At 40.8% G+C, this 23,830-nt stretch overlaps 1 protein-coding gene across 1 annotated transcript; it reads left to right on the top strand.

Moving 5' to 3' along the window:
- Positions 1-5,739: 5,739 nt before the first annotated feature.
- On the top strand, positions 5,740-22,957 carry LOC115511203 (60S ribosomal protein L31-like). The gene is given in 3 exon segments (XM_032592767.1): positions 5,740-5,872; positions 22,520-22,661; positions 22,663-22,957. Coding segments are annotated over 3 exon segments (570 nt in total).
- The last annotated feature ends 873 nt before the right edge of the window (positions 22,958-23,830 follow it).

The raw sequence follows: 23,830 nt of genomic DNA, 5'->3' as shown, positions 1-23,830 counted from the left end.
TATATCTGTATATCCCTAAGTATATACATATAGTAGTACAGTAATAAATCTTTCACCCTAAATTATTACATAAATAATGTAAAACAGAAATAAAATTCTATGCTTAGATTGTGGAGTTTGCTTTTGTAACTTAATTATTCTGTTAAATATTGGTGCCTTTTTACACTTCAATCAGTTTTTAAAAACTCCTTGGTTTTTTCCCCTTAATTTTGTTTTTATAATTGTTATTTATTGTGTTTTTATGATGTTCTAAAATTATTTCTGATTTTAGATAGTTATAATTTATATTGCCTTCGGTGCTATCAGTCTTTATTTTGTCCTTCCAAAATTCACAATAGTAATTTGCTCTTTTACTGTACAAAAAAAGAGGAAATAGGATAAATTAGGTTTGTTAAAATTCTTCAGGCCTTAATGAATTCAGAACTACAATGACAGACTTTGTCCTCCAACCTTGGTGTTTAAAAACAAAACAAAACCAAACCCCACAAAACCAGAAAAATCCAAAAGAGAGCTGATCTTCCTGGATGAATTGTATATAAGTAGAATCTATCAATAGAAATATCTTTTAATAATTATACACTCTCCAAGTTACAAGAAGTAGGCTTATGTTTAAAGCTAAGTACCAGAACAGTAACTATCACAAATTTCTACTCCAGGATTCTAGATTCACAAATCCCTTTGTGTCCATGAAAATTCGGAACAAGTGGTAGGAGTACTCACTTGATTTATAAGGGACCTCCTGCTTATCTCAGTGTTTTGTGAGAACCAGTGGCCAAGCCATAACTGACTTGTTTAATATGTCCAATAGCAAAACCTGTGAAAACTTCCATTGCAGGGTCTCCACTACATTTAATGAGTTCTCATCCTATACTCTTTTTTTTTTTTTTTTACATTTTAAAAACTTTATCATGCTTTAGAAGATATAAAAATACAAAACATTTGCATTTTTTTAAAGTTAAAAGGTTTTAAAACTGGCTACATTTTCAACATTTTCCTTTAGATAGATTTCTCTAAGATTTAATAGACTGAAGTCAGACCTCATACTAGCTTTACCAATTTTTCAAAAACAAAGAAGAGTCCATGAGAAAACAGTTACATAGGTTATATATTTACTGCTCCTAACATATCCAATTATGGCAAGCCTTGGAACCAAGCATTCATAGGCAAGCCAAGTCATGCTGTGATTTGATGGCCCCATCACCATTCTTTGCACTAAACTCTGGAAGAAGGCAACATGTCAACCCCTTTAGTGATTTCCCAGTGGTAACTTCTACAGATGCCTACTAGTAGCACCTGGCCCTAGAAACTCTTGCTCCTGGAATCAAGAGGTCATGAGGCAAAAGCCAGTGTGGTAGGGTCCAGGCCCACATGGCCTTGGGGCAGTTGCAAGTGAACAGTTCACATAATCATCAGGAGTAACTTGTTTTGGTTCTCAAACATTTTTAGTACTCAAATAGTGATAGTAATATTAGTCCCTTAACTGTAAGCCCCCCAAACAAAACTAATGAAGTTCTCAAAACAGTTTCAAAATTGTTGTTGTACTTGAAATAAGTCACAACATAAAAAAAAAAAGTCCATGGAATAACTTAAAGACCCACACTTTTTTTACTAGAATGTGTCGATGCTTAGTTGATGAAAAGAGCAACTTTAGGATTTCCAGAAGTAACAACATAATCCCATGGCAGTCTGAATTCCAATCAGCCAATTCTTAAAGTTTTCCATAGAAACATTTTTTAAAGTTTATTTATTTTGAGAGAGAAAGAGAAAGAGAGCAGGGGAGGGACAGAGAGAAGGAGAGACAGAATCCCAAGCAGGCTCCACGCTATCAGCAAGGAGCCTGATGCAGGGTTCGAACTCACCATCTGTGAGATCATGATCTGAGCTGAGAGCAAGAGTCAGACATTTAACTGACTGAGCCACCCAGATGCCCCTCCATAGAAACTTTTTTAAAGAGAAACACTGAATATTTATGGTACAAGTACAACAGTTTTAAAAGAACAGCATTTGGGATACCATGCTTATGAATTCTAATCAATACAATTCCCAAAGTATGGCTAAGAGTTAACAAGAAGCACAATCATCGGAGAAACCACAAGTAGCAGTCGGCCATTACTAACTACATTATTGTAGGCATGCCACCAGCTCAGAGCAGCCTTTGGTTGAGAGCCTGTGCTGGTCTGGCTGAAGATGCTCCTGTACCTGCACCAAAGTGCTTGGACAACAGAGAAGTCTTAGTCACTCTTAGAAGCTACCCATGAAGTCTGGACCAGGTGCTGGTTACTACTCACAGTCTAGCACCTGAAGGCATTCATCAATTATCTTATGAGTACTTCACATGGACACAGAAACCCAGCTCTTTGAAAGTAAGTCTCTTAGGGGCGCCTGGGTGGCGCAGTCGGTTAAGCGTCCGACTTCAGCCAGGTCACGATCTCACGGTCTGTGAGTTCGAGCCCCGCGTCAGGCTCTGGGCCGATGGCTCGGAGCCTGGAGCCTGTTTCCGATTCTGTGTCTCCCTCTCTCTCTGCCCCTCCCCCGTTCATGCTCTGTCTCTGTCTGTCCCAAAAATAAATAAAAACGTTGAAAGTAAGTCTCTTAGCCTTTTTAATTTTGTTCTTTAAGATAACATAATATTGATCCAATGATAGAGGCACAAATTTCTTTTTCTCTCTCTGATGTCAACGGTAATTAAACACATGGATGACATCCTGTACCCATTGAGAGCCTCTCATTTTTTGGAGGCCAATTGAATACAGGCCATTAACACATGCCCCAAATGTTTTGCAAAGAACTTGGTATAAAAGAACCAAAGGGTTCACACCTATCTGATAGCCATGACCACTTACTGTGCCCTTCAAAGGTCTCTATCCACTGCTGCCTCACTTTAAATACAAACACCCTCCTTTCTTTACCTGAAGAAAGAGAACCCAATAATTACATAACATCATTTGGGGAGCTATCTACCATCAGTATGGATATTCTAGATGAGATAACTCTGACTTTCTTGTCATTTTATAGGCTCATACTTATTTAAAAAAAAAAAAAAAACCTAAACAATTTCAAAGCTGGGTATGGCATCAGAAACTTGAATTTGCCTTTGACATATAAGCTTCACCCAGAAATTAAATTATTTCCAGATGGCTAAATTAATGGCTGTTTCCTGGACTTGTCAGCTGACAGAACATAAAGAAGTAGATATTTATACTGATAGTGAGTATATTTTTGATTAGTTCATGATTTTGAAATGCTTTAGGAATGAAGAGATGTCCTGGCCACTATAGGATAGTGAATTGAAAATATTCAGATGTTTTGCTCTTATCTAAAGTTATAAGACATAATGAAAGTAGAGTTTTGTGGAAATGCTTTATAATATTATCCACAAGAGCAAAAGGTATTACTGAGGCTGCTTCCGGATTTGTCCCACCTGTTGATGATACAACCCCCAAAAGACTGTGGGGACATGGGTATGGTTGAGGCTTTTCCTTCTGGAAAGCTATGGCAGTAATGACAGGGGAAAATTATTGCTTGATTTTGCATTTTTGACTTGGAGAATCTTTTTTTTTTAATGTTTATTTATTTTTGACAGAGAGAGAGAGAGAGAGAGAGAGAGAGAGAGAGACAGAGCATGAGCGGGGGAGGGGCAGAGAGCGAGGGAGACACAGAATCAGAAGCAGGCTCCAGGCCCTGAGCTGTCAGCACAGAGCCTGACGTGGGGCTCGAACTCACAGACCTCGAGATCATGACCTGAGCCGAAGTTGATGCTCAACTGACTGAGCCACCCAGGTGCCCCCTGACTTGGAGAATCTTAACTTATCTTTGCAGTAATGGGGACACATAGTTCACTGGTACTACTATTAAGAACTCCATAAGGTTTACCTTTTATTCAGAAACTCCATTTTATCACCCATAAACCTCAGGGAAAATAAAAAGAACTAACAGAATCCTAAAGCCATAATGATCAAAGCACTCAAAAACCCTCAAGCTTCTAAGGCTTTATTCCCATGGGCCTTGATAGCAATAAGATCAATTTCTCATAGGGCTCAGAAGTTATCTCCTTCTTCATTATTAACAGGTTACCTCATGAGTTTGAGAATTACTTTCAATTCTAGATTCTACTCTTCTATACTCTGATATGAGTAATTACTCTAGGGAACTCATATAATACCTCTGACTTTATCACCAATAAGTACAAACAATTTCTAAAACAGCCACTGAAGCAGCCGCTGCATATGAGACCTGGAGGTTTTGCGCTCTCAAAAAGGCACCAGAGAAAAACTGCCCTTGACTCTCAATAAGACAAAACTGTATACAGTACTGCTAATGACTGACACAGTGAAACTCCAAGGTGTTGATCTTTAGGCTCTGTTTCCCAGCTTAAAAGACTTCTCTGGTCTACTGGAGTCTGCTCCATCAGGAGACCTAACACTGAGGGTTCTTAGAAATTCTCCAGATGATGTTGGGTGCAGATGATGTTGAGTGCAGAAATGGATGGCTTTCACCCAAGACCCAAGATGTCAGAATCAGATAAATGTTCTGCTCTTCAGTAACCCTTTCCTTTCTTCTCTCTACGCAAACCAAATCACAGCTTGTGTTGTCCTCTGACACTCTCTTAATATGATCTCCCTTATCATTCTGTTACTTTTAACTGACCCTACCCCATGCCATGATCTTCTACCATTTAAGAAAACACAAAATACTTTGGCACACTTTTCTCAGACCATAGCTTCTGGACAAAAATTTGATAACTGTTCCTTTAAACACTCAAGGTAAATTTCCTTATACTGATCTTTCTGGTTCATGAGCTTCTCTCACATAACTGATTCAAAATTTAGGCTAATAAAAATTGGATATTGACCCATGTCAACAAAATGGTTCTGCAAAAGCCATTACAACCCTCTCAGAATAACCTAGTCCAGTGGGGACTAATGTTGGACTGTGTTTGATCCAATTGTCAGATACACTCTCGGTTTTTTTGCAGGAACTGATGGATTCCTTGGGGTATAGAGTATTTGGTGAATACTATTGCAAAATAATACTTATAATCTCAATACAGTTCGTGCCCCATTAGGATCTGCTGCTTTTGTGGTCATCAGGCTTATCCTAAATACAAAGATAACTTAGTGTATATTGTCTGCTACATACTAATCCTGCATATTCAGGATAATTGTTAGAGATTTTCATATATTTAAAACTACTACCCTTCCAGGGGATCATGTTTCTCTGAACAAAAGATATCCAGAGACCTCCAGAAAGAGGCAAACAGCGTCTACTTGGAAGAACTCCAAGAAACATAACTGACTTTTCCATGCATAGTATTTGAACAGCAACTCCCATGGTAGGGATACTGCAACTAGAAAAGTTGCATGAAGTCCAAAACTTACTTTTGACACTAGCAGATGTCATGAGTTACACACTTTGTTCTCTGGAAACCCAACAAATCAGAATAAATTTATTAGTCAGAATCATAGATAACCACAAAGATGTTAGTTTCCTCTTAACTAGGCAATGGAGAGTTTGTCTTATAGCCAACACTTCCTGCTGCACCTACATACTTCAGGCAATAAGATAGAGAGCCTGTGATTAGGCTAAAGGAAAAGGCACCCAGGTCTCCACCACTGACCTTGTTGGGTTCCAGGCCATGTTTTCTTGCCTCAGTTTGATGATTATGTCCCTGTGGTCAGGCCTGTTGAAAGGACTAATAACCATTCTGTTTCTGGTAACCTCCTGCAATGCCGTTGAGTGATGCATCCCATCCAGAGTCTTAAACGCTCCTGGGCAGTCATTGCCATGTCTGATGATTCAGCAACTCACCCTGCAACAAAGCAGCAGGAGAGATTACCTCTGGGCCAGTGCACTCTGGACCAACACCTGATTAGTAATGCCTCAGCAACAGAGAAGATCATCGATTTATGTCCTGAAACCTAACAGTCTGGTCTTGGCTGAAAGAGGGTACCCAGAAAGAGAGAAGCGGCCCCTGACATTTGGGAACAGGCTTGGCACCGTCTGTTAAGACCTTGCTGTTAGGAGCAAGACCTGGCCCTCACAGCTTGGACATAATGCTCTCCTGTTCAGTAGAAACAATTTCACAGAACACCAACATTAGGAAGGCCACATTGCAGCTCTGAGGGGTCAAGGCAGAAAGAAAACCACTCCATGGTCATGTCCAAATGTAGTCAGACACATGAACATTGTCCAAATCACAAAGTTGAGCAAATACCCCTCCTGGCTAATACATCTAACAGCTGCTTTACCCATCATAGCACTAACCTCACTTCCTTCCAAATTGTACATAAGATTTTTCAAGCTACTTCATCATAGAACCAACTCTACTTCCTGCAGCATCCATTGCAGAGCAAAGATGATTCCTCGAACCTGCCCCTAAAGCACCCAACCCAAGCCCCCAATCCTATAGTGTCTTCTCTAACATGTTCTTACTGAGAGACTCCACACTTCCCCCATGGTATTGCCCCTCATTTCAATGAGAAATAAATTCAACTTGTTCAATCACAGGTCTATCCCTGGTGGTCTTTGGCTGGAGGACATTGACAATGTAAAATAAAGAACACTTCTGAGGGTACATCCTTGGATACCTGGCTAGACACATATCCAAGGACTGTTTTTTTTTAATTGAAATTATTGCCAAAGAAGATAACCCCAAGTCACAAGGTCAAGTTGTAACCTCCCATTGATCAAACTGCTTATTTTATTTTCTTTGCTTGTATAAATAATTAATATGAACTATTTAGAATAGTATGATGGTGTTATTCTTTAAATTTTTTTTTCTTTATAAAATACTCATGTGATTCTGAGGCAGAGAGCAGGTTGGGAATTCCTTGTCTGTGCCAGTGGGACTCAGGTGAGGGTTTGCATTTCATTACAACTTTGCAGTAGGTAGTTCTTGTAAAATCCTTACCCACTATCTCCTTGGGCCCTAGGATAGTGCTAGAGGTTAGGTGGCACCTCTAACCTCAAGAAATCAGAGTAGTTGGTAAATCATAGTAAAAAAAATAATAAGAAACTGACATATACTAAAAACTCACTGTGCTGTGCACTATTGTGAATCCTTTGTGATTTTAACCTCACACCCCAGAGGCAGGTACTGTCATTAGCATTGTTGGTTAAGGGGAAGACTGAGCTGCACGGACACTCAGGAAACTTGCCGCAGGTCAATGAGCAAAGAGGGGAGTATGCAGCATGGGAGGGGAGCATTTGGGTCCAGAGTCCTTGCTCTTGAAACCACCATCTGGGGCCCAGCAAGAGCCAGGCCCAATCTCTGCCCTTCCATGTACAGAGCTTTCAGGGGGCTCATTTATCCCTTCTCTTCTTGAATTCCCCTCTTCGGAACAATCAGGACAAGGTGAGGGCAGTGACTGACACAGAAAAATGTACTGTCCGGCTGTGGCAGATGCTCCTTCAAAAGGTGACTTTTCTCCTTGATGCCAAGTTCTCTTTTGCATAAAGTTGTGGGATAAGAGCAAGGCTAAAGCCAAGGGTGGCTCACAGCCAGACTTGTTCCTGGTGGAGCCTGAAGTTGCTCTGAATATAAGGACTTTCTTACTTATCTACCTGGTCCCAGGGGAAGCTGGATGGCTCCTGGTCAAGACTTATGCAAGTTAGTTTCCTTCTGACCCCATGGAAGTTGCAATGGCATTGATTCCTAGAGTGTGTCAACAGGACGCCTGGTTCTCTGTGGCTTTTAGAGTTTCTGAGACCCTGAGCCCCCAAAGGGGGCTGCACCAAAGGTTTAGTGACTGTTCATGTGCCATCAGCATCTCAATAGATGACTTGTGTTTCTCTGCAAAAATAGTACTTTTAAGGAGAAAAAGCATGCTACCTATAACAAAAATCCAGTCCCCATTCCTATATCCACCTCCCTTTCCCCAGAGTTGACCTTGATCTTGAAGGTGATGCACACCATGATGTGGTATTTGAATACTCTTATTACACACCCCTGTCTGGTGAACAATATGTCAACTTGTCTCCCATATATAGGTTTGCACACAAATGACCTCACAGTTCATGTCCTCTCCCAGGTCCACTTCTTCAGGATATCCTACTTTTGTGTCTGGGTATTTTATCTCCATGGGTCAGGTATGGGAAAAGGTACAGAGAGATTTCTTCTGATAGTGCTGCCCAATATTTACACAAGCACAGAAGATAATTTGGTTGGAAATTACAGGTTACCATGATTCTTGGCTTAAGGGCAAAGTGAGAGACAAACAAATCGGGGCCTGAGCCCACGTGTTCCCAAGGAGGGGCAATCTCTCGGCCTGATTCTGTGCAATGCTGCACATCTTGGAACTGGCTGTGTTTCTCTGAAGGAAACAGGCCCAGAGAGCAGAGGCACTTTCTCAAGTTCTCAGACAGTCTGAGCAGAACAAGTCCCATATCCCAAGTTCCGGATACCTGGCCCAGACCTCAGGGCCTCTCGATATGAGGGTCCATGAAGGTCACAGAAGCGTGTTTCTTTTTCCTCTTCCTCCAGCAAAGGGCAGCCGTTTATGTATAAACTGTTATAGTTGGTGGTTTCCTTGCTCTGCTTCAGGGAAGCTCCCTGAGAAGCCACAACTGGACTGTGTTCACTGGCCCCTGGGAGATAGGGCTATGTCCTGACTTCAGAGCCATCACCCAGGCCCTAGAATTCTTCCCAGGATTATTGATCTCTGTTAAGAGCAATGTGCTTCAGGAAGGTAAGGCCTCCCTGGACCTAGGGGATGAGTCTAATCAATCTAAGCTAATCACAGGGTTCTCACTCTTTTTGCTGGTGACCGTTCCTGGGACAGCCTGGCCAGTGAGCTGTATACCTCCATCTGGTAGAAAGTGTCTAGAAGAGTTTGAGGTGGGGGGAACTTACAGAAATACACAAGGAAAGAAAAAAAAAACACCTTTTTCTCCCTTCTCTGTAGTGTGACAACAGGGTGGTTCTTGGAGTATCTCACACCCACGAGGGAAGTTTCTGCTGACACCCTGGGGTGGGCAGGCTGTAAGTAGGAAAGCATGTTCATCCATTGAGCTACCAAGCCATTCCAGAGTTGCCTTCATGCATTGACAGGAGACAGGTATTCGGTGTCCTCTCCAAAATCAGGGACACTAGTTTCCTGTCCTTGCACAGGAAGCTCCAGCAGACACACTGGGCAAGGGGCCCGTGTCCTCCCGGGCCTGGGGGCCACAGTAAGAAGGAAAGGCAGCTCCTGCAGAGACTGGACGCTGCTCTTAGCAGAGGCCCTTCTGACACTGCTAGAGCTCAAGGCAACCCGTTGTAATTTGTCAGTGTCCACAAGCTCAAGATTATTCACCTGCTCAGACTCAATAAAGAAAACAAGAGGGAGGAAAGGGATGAAGAAATTGATATGTGGCCTGGAAAAATATAGAAATGACTAAGCATAGGCTGACATCTTGTGGCTGGATCTGAAAAAGGCATTTCACTAAGAACTGAAAAGAGCTGTCATTGTGGGAACTGCTGGAAGGGATGGCCTGCGGTCTGAGAACACAAGACTTAAACTTGCATTCTGCCTTCATTTTTACTCATCTCCTTTATTATTACACTTTTTCAGTAGCCTTTCTCAGCATAGCTACAAGAAAAGGAGTATTTTAACTTTAATGACCACAGACAAACTTAATTCTGGCTAATAGTAAATTATTATTACCACTATTTTGGTTTTAGATTAATAAGCCATTCACCTAGTGTCATTAGATAACCCCTTTCTTTGGATGGTCGACATAATGCAGTAGACTTGAGTGATTTGTAGAGTTAGCTAACTAGGAGTTCAAAAGGTGTGCCTCATACCTTTCCTTCTTTTTATTTATTTATTTATTTATTTATTTATTTATTTTTGAGAGGAAGAGAGAGAGAGAGAGAGCACAGGGTAGAGGCAGAGAGAGAGGGAGACAGAGGGAATCCCAAGCAGGCTCCACACTGTTAGCACAGAGCCTGATGCAGGGCTTGATCCCACGAAATGGGAGATCATGACCTGAGCAGAAATCAACAGTCAGACAACCGACTGAACCATCTGGGCGCCCCCCTTTCCTTCTTGAGAGTAAGCTCACAGACAAGATGTGTTCCCATTTACCTAGATGGAACCTAATAGCAATGCCTGGTGTCCATAACCAGCAGGTGGTAGATGAAGCCTTGAGTGCAGGTGCCTCAGACCCCAGAGCCCAGAGGTAGAGCTGATGATCATCACTTCCTTCCAATGGGTAGTGCAAGCAAGGTCTGCACATTGCCTTATTTAATTTTTAAAACCACTCTGTAAGGTACATATTGTTATGCTCACTCTACAAGTGAGGGTGCGAAACTGAGGGTTCTTGAGGTTGGCTCCCTGGGAAACTGAGCCTTGGACTATTTCCCAAACCAGGCCTTATCATATGTCTCCACTTTTGAGATAATCTACCTTTTGCTGTCCTTCGCCTCAACACTTCCCTCCCTTTCTTTTATACGTCTCTCCTATATCTTGGGCTCCCAAGAAATTGTCTTCAGCATTTGTTGCTACGGTTCTTCTTGAAATATTAGTCAATAAAGAGCTGTTATCCCCACCCCCCCACCCAGGGACATTTACAATATAATAGATAAGGGGCTTTGAACACAGAGAGCCTTTGGGATTAAAAGGAAACATGTCAGACTGCAAGAAATATATGAGAGGAGGATATTTGGAGAGCAGGTAAACAAAGATCTCTTTTAAATAACCCCACAAAAAAATAAATAAACAAACAAATAAATAAATAACCCCACAAAGACAACACTGTCCTCGGCAGCCTAGGGCTCCCAGACTGCCCAGATTACATATCTGGTGTAATTGAAAATCCAACTAGAGGCAAGCAGTTGTTTACTCGGCATCCCGGACAGATTTATCACTAGACCAATGAACACACTACCTGAGAAGAGCTAGATGCTGCTCCTAAAGCAAATAGAACGGATTTCTCCATCATTTTCAAAACCAATATCTTTATAATTCCAAAATACAAAGGGCCAGAACATTTTAATTCCAATTAACCTGCATCCTTCATTTTTCCTAGAACAAATTTGAATAACAGTGAACTGGTGTACGATATTATCCCCCACAGAAAATACACTCATGGAACACTTATTAAGGTCAGTAAAATTCTGCACTCGATTCCAGTGTGGTGGTTCTTTGCCCCCAAGTGAGCAATGCTCTGATACCAGCTGAATGTCCTACAGTTCAACTCAACTCTGACACAGTCTACCTGGAGATGGCATCAGATCCCACAGGTTAAGGGCCGAGTCCCACAAGACTGCTTGTCACTTCAGATGCCAGTCATGAGTCCAAGCTGTCACTTATGCTTCCAACCAATGGGGTATACATCAGAGGTTCCCATGCCCCCTTCTTTGCATTCAATTAATTTTCTGGAGCACTCACAGAAGTCAGGAAACGGATTTACTTATATATTACTGGTTTATTACAAAGGGTATTAAAGGATACAAACTAGTAGCCAGATGAAGGGACACTTAGGGCAAGGTATGGGGTAAGGGTGGGGGCTTCCATGCCCTCTCTGAGGGCACTCTCCCCCAATTCTCCATGTGTTTGTGAACTGGGAAGGAATCTCCCAGAACCCCAACCTTTTGGATTTTTCTATAGGTCTCATTACATGGACAAGATCAATTAAATCATTGGCCATTGGCACTTGAACTCAATCTCCAGCCCCTGTTCCGTCCCTGGAAATCAGGGGGTGGGACTGAAAGTTCCAACCTTCTTATCACAAGATTGGTTCCCTGGCAACCAGCCCCATCCTGAGATGCTTTCCAAAAGCCACTGCATTGACATAATCTCAGGTGTGGTTGAAAGGGGTTTGTTATGAATACTAAGACACCTTTATCACTCAGGAGATTCTAAGGGTTTTAGGAGATTTGTGCCAGAAACATCTGGGATGAAGATGAAATACATATTTATTATAAATCACAATATCACAGTCAGGCAACCAGATCCCTGGCTAAGCACTTTTTCTAAATTATCTTATTTAATCCATATAAAACACCTACTAGGTATATGGAGATCTCTATTTTACAGATGAAATATCTCACTACCAGATGGATTAGGTGGCCTGTCTGGGGTTGTAGGGACAGAGCTGGCATCTGAGTTTAGACATATTCATAGTATTTACCTGATTTTTTTGGTAGTAAAATGAAATATCAACTCTGATATTTTAAAAATTGTCCTTTTCCCTGTGTGATAGTGGGTAATGAAGGGAGAGAAAGAGTCTTCCTCTCCCCTGAAAGGTCTTCCAGTTAGAATGAGAATTAAATTGGATTTACACAGATTAACGGGAGGAAAAAAATTCCAAATTTTGTTATGTGTGCGTGAAGTCCCAACAATAAAATGGAGACCTCCAGAAATGACCAAGGCAGAGAGATTTTATACTTTTTAAATAGAGAGACAATAAATCTGTGAGGAATTGACAGGTCAAAGAAATCTTAACTTTGGGAGCTTCAGTTAGTAAGGAATTCTAAACAGAATTTGGGCTGTGATAGTGAATTAGTAAAAAGTCACAAGGGCTGTTTATACAGCCTTCTCAGCCCTTAATCTCCCATCTCTGGTGATAAGGATGTCTCTCTACCTCCTGGTCCAGGGAGGCTACCTTTCACATGGGAGATTTATTTCCTGCTTTCAGGGGGACAGAGGAGGGTCTGGGCGTTCTTGCACAGGCCGTCTCTTCAATAACTTTTATTTAAGGGTGCCTCGGTTAAGTGTCCGACTTCTGCTCAGGTCATGATCTTGTGGTTCATGAGTTTGAGCCCCACGTCTGGTTCTGTGCTGATAGATCAGAGCCTGGAGCCTGCTTCAGATTCTGCATCTCCTTCTCTCTCTGCCCCTCCCCTGCTCACACTGTGTCTCTGTCTCTGTCTCTGACTCGGTCTCTCTCTCTCTCTCAAAAATAAGTAAACATTAAAAAAAATTAAAATAACCAATATGCCAAAATGACACATTTTGGGACAACCTGCCCTTGGCCCCTATGGCAAGAATGGTGGACAGGGAACTTGAACATGCATCTCAGTCCCTTTTGCTAATTGTAGTTACCTGGTTTCCCTAGGTATGTTGTGGGAGGCTCTCTCTCTCCTTTACTGCAATGATCCCAAGTTGGAGTCCCCTCTGGGTGACAGCAGGGATTCTGAGAACCCTGGAGAGTACCAGAATGTTCCTCAGGCCCACTTGTGCCCTGGGCACCTCCTGTTGCATACAAAGTTTCACCTCCTCCCTCTTTCTGCTCCTGCATGGCTGTGAACCCCTTTGTCCCCTTGTAGTTATTCTCTCTGGTCCATTCTGCCAGAGAATATGAACAAACAATAATTCTCCAAAGAACAATTAACACATGGCTTTTTCAATTCAACATTTAAAGATAATCTAAGGGAGTTACAATGCAGAAAGGGGAAACAAAATAAAATATCAGATCCCTTTTTCTAGAATTCAGCAACTTGCTTCTTCTCTGGGGCCCTTCCTGCCCTCCTACTTCAAGAGTCCAAGTTTTCAAGATATTCCAGAATGCAAGACTGCTGACTCCTGTCCAGAAAACAAAACATCAATTCACATCATCCTAACCTGTAAGGGGAGCACTCTACTGTGAAGATAGTGGCTCTTTATGTTTCTAAATGGGGCGCTTAGTTCCCAGGGGGTACAATCTGCATTTAGCTTAACTTCACCTGTGGAGTGTTTTTCCAGGACACTGATACTGGCTTGTATTTGATAACCATTTGAATGACTGAGGGGATGTGCTAAAAATGTCTCTTCTAAAAACTGAGGAAGTTTGCCCCAAATACAAATTTAATTTTTACCTTTAAAACCACAGGAAAGGCATGCTTAAAATATGCTGGTTTTTTTCTTAAATTATGGCTGTATGTTGGGGGGAAACCAGTTGAATTGCTCCAGGCCTCAAAATTAAGATAGTAAAACATAGACCACAAGGTCTTCTGAGGTTAAAGTAAGGTAACTATTAAAAAGCATCTTGCAAACTATCAAACACTATAAATGCCAAGCCACTTCTGTTTCGCTTTTGTTTTCAGGGTGACTTGACCCAATCCTTCTGCAACTGATGAATTAGAGCTCATTAGTTATCAAGTGTGGTTCTGTTTACATGTAGGCATATTGGGAGAAATATGCCAAAATTAACCTTTGCATCTCTTGGGATTAATATTTTGAAATATCTGAATATGCCTTTCAATTGTATATTTCTGGGTAAATGACACGTCTCTTCCTGAGGCAGTTTTTTTTTTTTTCAAAGGAGGGAAATAGAGGGGCTGCGGGGGAAAACAGAAATTAGGATTAGAATTATTATAACGATAGTTAAAGAGAAAAAATAATACTGAGCCCTTGAATGAAATACAGGGTCTCCTCACCCTTCACACAATGCAATAATCTTGAAAATTCATTTGTGATTTGTGATGAGGGATAGAAACAGAAAAGTGTTCATCTTTAGCCCAGAATGCTGCCCTATAGCCGCATAGTTCCGATAAGGATCAAATAGGTGCTGGCTGTTACATTCTTAAAGCGTCTCATGACTGCCTGTACAGCTTCCTGGTTAATATCGAGCTGAAGGATAAGCACCAGAGAAAGCTTACAAAAGTAGTTTTACAAGTAGAAAGTCGAAGAAAACATTTATGATCTAATACTCCCTTACATCTCCTCCTCCTTGAGCACTAAGCGTATAATCACCACCATCATAAAGCAGAAGTGCAGCTCTTTCTGCCCCCGGGCCGGGTCCCCATGCTGTAATAAAAGCACCTTTTTGCACAAAAAACGTCTCAAGAATTCCTTCGTGACCGTTTACTCGCGTCCTCACATCAATTTCTGTATGTATATCATACTTCAAGAAAAGATAACTTAAAAAAATCTATACAAGTCATCTACACTCTTACCTCACAAAATAAAATACTGTGCGCGCATGCGCGCGCGCGCACACACACACACACACACACACACACACACACACCAGCAGGTTGGGGGGATCATGAAGTCAATCATAAAGAAATTAAAAAATGCTTAATTTTTTATGCACATTTGTGATTAGTGTGAACAAAAGTGTGACTTTACTTCATGCACTTTTGCTACGGAAAGTGAACAAAAACCAGTGAACCTGGAAAACTCCCGAAACATGATGGCAGAGACACCATCAGGAAAAAACTCAAGATGCCTTGATAAATAATCCAGTCTCAGTTTCTGGGCTAAATTTCAGGCTATAGCAGTTTAAGAATAGGTTTGGCACTATTATATATGCATGTATAGACTTATTTGTTACAATAGACTTCGTATATTTTTATTGTTATTTTGTATTTTTAGAAACGGCACATAATTTATATTCTCAGAGGTCGTAAGTCAGCTTTAACTACAATATTCCCTGATCCTAGCCTGAACCTTCCTGAGGTGCTAAAACTCAACAAGGCGTTGTGGAAATCAATTGTAATTAGAGCAAGGAGAACCTATGTTGGAGTCTGCCCCGACTCAGCACTGAAAGGACCTTAAATGAATTGTGTAACTTCTTGAGTTGTACTGTGCAATTCTGAGTCTAACTATCTGGAGTTGGTTAGATATCACAAGTCAATGGCAAACACCTCTACAAGACTGCTCTCACTTCAGATGCCAGCCCCAAGCTTGGGAGTTCCATCTGCCTGCACTTCTGACCAACTGGCTATAAATTCAGGAGTTCCCATTGTTCCTTAAGGCTTGATAGTTTGCTAGAAGATCTCACAGATTCAGGAAAGGCTGTACTTATAAATAATTAAAATAAAGAATACAAGTGAGGAGCAATCAGATGGAGAGATGCACAGGGTGATGTCTGGGATGGTCCCCAAAGTGAAATTTGCATGTCTTTTGGACATGTCTCCCTCCTGGCACATTAATGTATAATCACCAACTAAGGAAGCTCAATTGAGGTTTGGGTATCAGGATATTTTACTGGGATTTCATTATGTAAGTATGATTGATTGGATCATTGGCCACATGACTGCACTCAATGCCCAGGCCCTCTTCCCTCCCAAGAGGTTGGACTGATATAATGTGCCCCTCCCAAAACATGAGACAACTGGTTGGTATTTCCAGTATGGATACCTGCCTCACCGATATGGGAAGCTCCCCCTGTATTTATCCTATATCATTTTCCTCTTCAAGGTCTTCATGTACCCCCAACCAGACTCACTGGTGTGTGGATTCATCTCTACTCTCCTCAGGCCATCAACCTAACTCCTACTGTATGCACTGAAAAGGAAGAACAACCCCTTCCTACAGGCTCACCTATCAGACCTCATCTGCCTTGGATAGCCACCAGGGAATAAAAGAGGACTTAGAACTAGATGGAGGGGCCATTGGATGAAGTACTCCTGTCCCCCAGATGCAATAATACACCTAACTGGAGTCCCCTTTTATAAAGATGGTTTAGCTCCTCTTCACCCTGCTAAGCTTGTGCCCCCCTCCCTCCCTGTCCCCATCTATTCCTCTGTGGTCCACCATGAAATAAACTACCCTGTGAGGGGAGCTCAGATTCCTCCTTCTCCTGGCCTCTTTGGGCAGTGATCCATTCATGTTTAATGTTCTGGTGAGAGATTTTTACATCTCCAAGGCCTCTCTCTCAGCAGGAAGCAGCTTCAGAAGATGAGACCTTCAGCCCTTTCTCTTTAGAAATAAGGAGGGTCATGGGGTGCCTGGGTGGCGCAGTCGGTTAAGCGTCCGACTTCAGCCAGGTCACGATCTCACGGTCCGTGAGTTCGAGCCCCGCATCGGGCTCTGGGCTGATGGCTCAGAGCCTGGAGCCTGTTTCCGATTCTGTGTCTCCCTCTCTCTCTGCCCCTCCCCCATTCATGCTCTGTCTCTCTCTGTCCCAACAATAAATAAACGTGGAAAAAAAAAATTAAAAAAAAAAAGAAATAAGGAGGGTCAAATCTGTCAGAGGGAATAAGAGAGAGCAGGGACAGGATTCTGGTCCCCTCCACCTATCTAGGAAATCCAGGATTCCTAGATAATAATAATGTCCCTTGGGTAGATCTTCCAGGATAGCTATAGCCTTTGGGTAGGAATATGCAAAGGGAAGACCCTCACTGAATGGAGACACTCAACTATGAAGAGAGGACCAAACCAGCCTGCACCAAGATAGACCCCAGTACCGACTTTCCCACTCACTATAATGCTAAAAATCATATGTGGGTGGAGATTTAACATGCTAATGACACATTCAATGTATGTAACACCATATTCTGTCCACTGTGTTTGTGCATTCAACCTCCAGTATCTCCTTACCCCAACCTACTTGGATGTGTCTCTTTTCCTACCTTAGCCCCTTTAAAAAATTTTTCAGGGAGCTAGCCTGAAGGACACTTTCCGTTTGTGTTGTCTCCCTTGGGCTCTGGCATAAGCCCTAATAAAAGCCTCGCCTGGAACTCTTACTTGACCTCTATGCAATTTCTTGTTTAGAGAGCCCAAGGACCTAAGTTGATACCATCAACACTCATGCCATTAGCCTCAATCAATGACTTATAGGACTTGATGGGTACACTTCCAGCTTCCTCTCCCCTCAGATGGGTCAGGTCTAAGGCATTGTGATCTGTACTAGTCCCGTACTTCCTGAGTCACCTTGGGGACAGCTGGTTTGACAACACATTCTTCTTTGGCGATGTTTCCTCCCTGTTTCCTTTCCTACTCCAGCCCCCCGTGTTACTTTTATCACCCCAACGAACTAAATGCCCATAAATTCTGGACTCAGGGTATGTTTCTGGGGAAAACTTCACTAAAAGTATGACCGATAATGTTCATTCCCTATTGTGGGTCTTGATAATGTGGATGTATTATCTCATTTCTGTTGTCCCTGAGATCTAGCATCATGTCTTTACAACCACCACGTCCCATAGCCAGTGGCAATACAGAAGAAAGCTGAGGAGGAAGGAGTCCTAGTTTATTCTGGTAGATGGGTATTTGTATGGTAGGGAAAGATAGGATAAAATAGGCAGAGAGGGAAAGGTTAGGACCTGAGGTCCCTGGGGGGAAAAACGCATACTTTGAAACAATGCTGGGAGTGTCTGACCACAGTAAATCCCCTCTGGGGTAAGGTTCCTCTTAAGAATGTAACAGACATAACCTACTCCCACTCAGGAATTTGACAATCAAAATACTTAACTATAAGAAGTAAACCATAAAACTTATGTTACACAAGGACAGTATGACCATAGTCTGATTCTTCACATAATGCAACAAGCCAATCAGGCATGAACAACCTAACACCTAGAGTCACCTATCCAGTTAAGGGTAGAACCTGAGAAGGAAGGAAAGGGAAGGGAAGGGAAGGGGAGGGGCTGACCAGAACCTTGTAAAACAAAGACTCTTGCCTATAATCTAGGACATTCACTTTTGAGTGCCCTCTGTCAATAAAGAGAGCTTCCATACTATTCTTTCTTTCTGATCTTATGTTCTTTTTTTTTTTTTTAATTTTTTTTTCAACGTTTATTTATTTTTGGGACAGAGAGAGACAGAGCATGAACGGGGGAGGGGCAGAGAGAGAGGGAGACACAGAATCGGAAACAGGCTCCAGGCTCTGAGCCATCAGCCCAGAGCCTGACGCGGGGCTCGAACTCACGGACCGCAAGATCGTGACCTGGCTGAAGTCGGACGCTTAACCGACTGCACCACCCAGGCGCCCCACTGATCTTATGTTCTAATAAGCTTTTGCCTGCTGCTCATTTTGTATCCACCTCTTCATTCTTCAAAGTGGTGAGACAATGAATCCTGGATATTGAGGGGAAAAAATCCTGCAACGTTTGTGTGTATATGTGCATGCCCAGACAGTTCAATTTCTAAAAGTAAATATTTATTTAGTATTTTTGGGACAGTATTTCCCTTACTGATATTCTGAATAATCTGGAGTTTAGCGTGTCCCCAAATAAATAAATGTGAATTGTGTTCAAGAAAGAAAAATTATATGTTTCCTTAAGGTAAATTATCAGATTTCTTACCGTAATCATTTATCAGAGAGAACTGTGACTTTATGAGATAAAATGCAAGAGGTGTTTTTTCTGCCTTTCTTATTGTTCCTTCTCCTCCTTGTTCTCTCTCCCTTCTTTTTGCCACTCCATAGTCCTTCCCTACACTGGTATTTCCTGGACATTCCCCACCTCTCACAGACACTTTTAAAAGATGGTATGCTTTGATGATTCCTCCAGATATCTGTCCCAGGGTCTATGCATTTTTACATAACAGCATATTTCCTCTATCTTCAACTCTTGCTAAAGCATTCCAAAAGACAGTGTCTCCCAAGGAAAGAGTTCAAAAATTGTTAGTCAGAATGTTATGTAGAAGTTTCTGGTTGTTCTAGAATCATGAGTTCCCTCTAAGTCTTGGGTAATTCAGGAGGTATCAGACTTAAGTTTTGTAATGGAGAATACATATAATCTGGGTTGATCAAGGATCAGATGGAGAGAAATGGTCAAGTACTCTCTCTCTCTCTCTTTTAATTATGGAAGATTCCATCTACCTTCAAGTGGTTTCATTCAAGAATAAAGACTGGTTTACAATAGCTAAATAGCTCAAAAATATTTTCAAGAGTCCACAGTATACCATGAAACAGGTTTACTTTGCTTCAGGGAAGTGGGAAGGATAAGACATTCTTTCTATCCCTGAGCTTCAGGGATTTTGTCAGTAACAGTGACACCAAACATCTCTTTGGGCTTCTCTTTGGAACTGGAATGCCAAGAAGAGACAATTGATTTATCTCAGTATTTTCCACTGGAGAATCCAGGTTAGTTAAGAAGTCCGTTTGTTTCAAAATGTATGGGGCTAAGACAAAAGAAGAGAAATATTTTTGTTACTGTTGATGTTTTTGCTGGGGTTGCAAGATCAGAGGAGATGGTTCATAGCTAGTAAAAATTCTTAAATTTAATAGGGACCTAGGATTTTCAGAGTTCTGCAATTCTTCTTTTGAGAATTAGGTGTAGTGTTTTATGGAGGTGACAGTACCTTGAATTTTCTCTGTGGAGAAAGGAGTTTGCCATAAAAACATTGGATGTGTAACTAAAATATAATTAATTTTATTGTTAGAGCCTATCTTAACTTTTTATGAACTGAATTTGTTTTTAGTAAAAGAAGGCTACCTTTTCACCAGTCAAGCATGTTTTCATAGCTCCCTTACAGAAATGCCCAAATTTCTGCAATCCACTCAACACAGAAGGACTTTTTATGAGGAAGGAATCTGTAATAGCTTGATGTGAAGCCCATCTACCACCTTGTGCGGATTATCCAGCTGGTGTCACTTTAATTTTTTTTTTTTAATGTTTATTTATTTTTGAGAGAGAGAGGTGGGGGAAGAGGCAGAGAGAGAAGGAAACAAAATTCGAAGCAGACCCCAGGCTCTGAGCTGTCGGCACAGAGCCCCACACAGGGCTCAAACTCTTGAACCAAGATCATGACCTGAGCTGAAGACAGACACTTAACCCTCTGAGCCACCTAGATGCCCCGGTATCGCTTTAAAATCCCTATGGGTTTAAAGGTTTAATACTAATGATCTAGTGAAAATTGGTGTCTTCCATTGTTTAGTTAGTTATAAGGGTGTTTTGGAGTTTTTTGTTTTTGGAGGGGGCCTTGGTCTGATTTGGACTGAAGACTTTTAATCTTCTTGTGTTTCTAGTTTGAGTGTGTTTTCACATTGATCAAGCATACCTAATAAACTTTTCTTTCTCCTAGAGGAGACAAAAGAAAATGAATGATTGCTGGTGAAAAGTGATAACTTTAGGTTAAAAGGAGTGTTATTGATTTGTTCTGTGTTATATGAATAATTCATAACAAAAGGAGAAAGCAGAGGTGCTTAGGGACACAACATTTATTGAAAAGTCATAATATTAAAAGTAGGGAAGAATTAAGAGTTAGAGATAAAGGAATTTTCCATTCTCTGATCTCTAATTCAGATATCCCCCTATGGTCTTTGACAGGAAATTATTACTGGGTAAAAGAAGAATTAGCATGTGTATGGCTCTATTGCTTGGGTGTGCGTGTGTGTGTGTGTGAGACTACCAATTAGTAGTCTTCTGTTAGGGTATTTCTACTGAGTTTTCAGATCCTAACTTCTGTTCCTGAAATACACTTCCCTTTATTCTGCTGATCTCTCTATTTCAAACAGTCAATGAATGCACTCTTTACATTGGCAATCTCTATGTACATATTTGAAAACAAATTTTAAATCTGATGGCACCAAGTTTTGATGAGACTGTGAAGCAACAGAAATTTTTATATATGCCTGATGGGAATATAAATTTTATAATTGGGTAGTATTTTATAAGCTAGAAAATTTATATTCTAAACTCAATAATACCCCTCCAATGTTTTCCTTATTGGTAAAATGGAGTTAATAATGTATCTACTTAACAGAATACTTAGATTAACTTAGTAAAACAAACTAATTAGTAAAGCTAATTAAATTAATTAAGTCACTAAATTAGTAAAACAAACAGACTAATAAAAGTTAGCTCTTATTATCATTAGTAGTAGTTGCAGTAACAGTTATAGTATATTCCTCTTGTTAACTATGTACTATAGAAAACCATTGTTTATAATAACAAAAAATTTTTTTGAAACAACTTCAAAGAATGAATAAGTTCTGTATACTCTTACAGTGGAATACTATATAGGCAGTACATGCATCAACAGGGATGAATCTCAAAAATATATCATTGCAAATTGGTGCAGCCGCTCTGGAAAACAGTGTGGAGGTTCCTCAGAAAATTAAAATAGACCTACCCTATGACCCAGCAATAGCACTGCTAGGAATTTATCCAAGGGATACAGGAGTACTGATGCATAGGGGCACTTGTACCCCAATGTTTATAGCAGCACTCTCAACAATAGCCAAATTATGGAAAGAGCCTAAATGTCCATCAACTGATGAATGGATAAAGAAATTGTGGTTTATATACACAATGGAATACTACGTGGCAATGAGAAAAAATGAAATATGGCCTTTTGTAGCAACGTGGATGGAACTGGAGAGTGTGATGCTAAGTGAAATAAGCCATACAGAGAAAGACAGATACCATATGGTTTCACTCTTATGTGGATCCTGAGGAAGTTAACAGAAACCCATGGGGGAGGGGAAGGAAAAAAAAAAAGAGGTTAGAGTGGGAGAGAGCCAGAGCATAAGAGACTGTTAAAAACTGAGAACAAACTGAGGGTTCATGGGGGGTGGGAGGGATGGGAGGGTGGGTGATGGGTATTGAGGAGGGCACCTTTTGGGATGAGCACTGGGTGTTGTATGGAAACCAATTTGACAATAAATTTCATATATTGAAAAAAAAAAGAAACAACTTCAAAGAATGAATAAGTTCTGTATACTCTTACAGTGGAATACTATACAGGCAGTACATGCATCAACAGGGATGAATCTCAAAAATATATCATTGAGTAAAAACCAATTTTCAGAAAAATAAAGTACGATACCAGTTATACTTAGGCTAAAATATACAAACAATATTGTATAGACTTTATAAGGTATAATTATAAATGCTTTAAAAGCTTAAAGAAGATATAGAAATAATAATCCCCAAATTCAGGATTGCTGATAACTCAAGTGAGGAATGAGGGGTCTGTAATCAGAGATGGAATTTCACTTTCCAACTTGGGTCCCACAAAGAAGGGTGGAGAGAAGAAGGGCTGTTCTGCTATCAACGAGGTAGTGACCAGAGAATACACATCAACATTCACAAGTGCATCTGTGGAGTGGTTTCAAGAAGCATGCCCCTTGGGCACTTAAAGGGATCCAGAAATTTGCCATGAAGGAGATGGGAACTCCAGACATGCACATTGACACCAGCTTCAACAAAGCTGTCTGGGCCAAAGAAATAAGGAATATTCCATACCATATCCATGTGCGGTTGTCCCGAAAATGTAATGAGGATGAAGACTCGTCAAACAAGCTCTATATGTTAGTTACCTATGTACCTGTCACCACTTTTGAAAATTTACAGACCATGAATGTGGATGAGAACTAATGGTTGATTGCCAAGTAAAGGTATAAAACTGCAAAAAAAAAAAAAAATGGAATTTCAATTGGATGGTGATTCTATTACTTAAGTTGGGAGTTCACTGTATCTTTCATTGTCTTTTACTGCATCTTAAATATTGCCCTCCAAATAAATTAGCACAGAACAACAGAAAAGAACAAATACCATATTAATGAATTGGTGTTTGTGTGTTTCCTGTGAATAGTACTTATTTGTTAACTAAGTAGGAGCCTGTATATTGAAAATCAGAAGTGTTCATACAAAAAAGGGCTTGAGTCTTTGCTGAGACTGGAACAAAAAACACACTGTGGAAATGTATGCATTCAACACTCACCAGTCAACACCCATAGAGTTACAGAAGGCAGGCCAGTTGACCTGAGAACCAATAAGTCATCAGCTTTGCCCAAGTGAGCTGAATTGCTTTGTCTGTTCTGAATTTCACAAAATATTTTGCTCTTCCATGGCCCTAGGGATGGTTTTATCCATTTACATCTGAACTATTTTTATATTCCTTGCTGGCTGTTCCTTATCATGCCCATGCCAGCATTTGCTCTCATGTTAACATTTCCAGAGGGTGGTATTTTGCCTGAAACACATATCAGAGCTCATTTATTTATTTTTTGAGAGTCTATCATGTGCCAATAATTATTGGGTACTGACTCAACTCTTTTAAATGTTTGATAAATGGCTTTTGAATCGATTTTTCTAAATATTATTTACCCATATGAGAAATGTTGCCGAGGTAGGCCAGAAAGGTGAAGCGGCTCTAAGGGACATCTTTCTCATGCTGCATGTCCTCTATCCTCACCAGTGTCCTACTTGAACCCCAAAGTTGGTGTCAGGTATGTTTCTAAAAGATCC

This window comes from Lynx canadensis, chromosome A3, assembly GCF_007474595.2.
Source record: "Lynx canadensis isolate LIC74 chromosome A3, mLynCan4.pri.v2, whole genome shotgun sequence".
In the NCBI taxonomy this organism is placed as follows: domain Eukaryota; kingdom Metazoa; phylum Chordata; class Mammalia; order Carnivora; family Felidae; genus Lynx; species Lynx canadensis.
The sequence above is the reverse complement of the archived record's forward strand: the minus strand, read 5'-3'. Positions and strand labels throughout refer to the sequence as shown.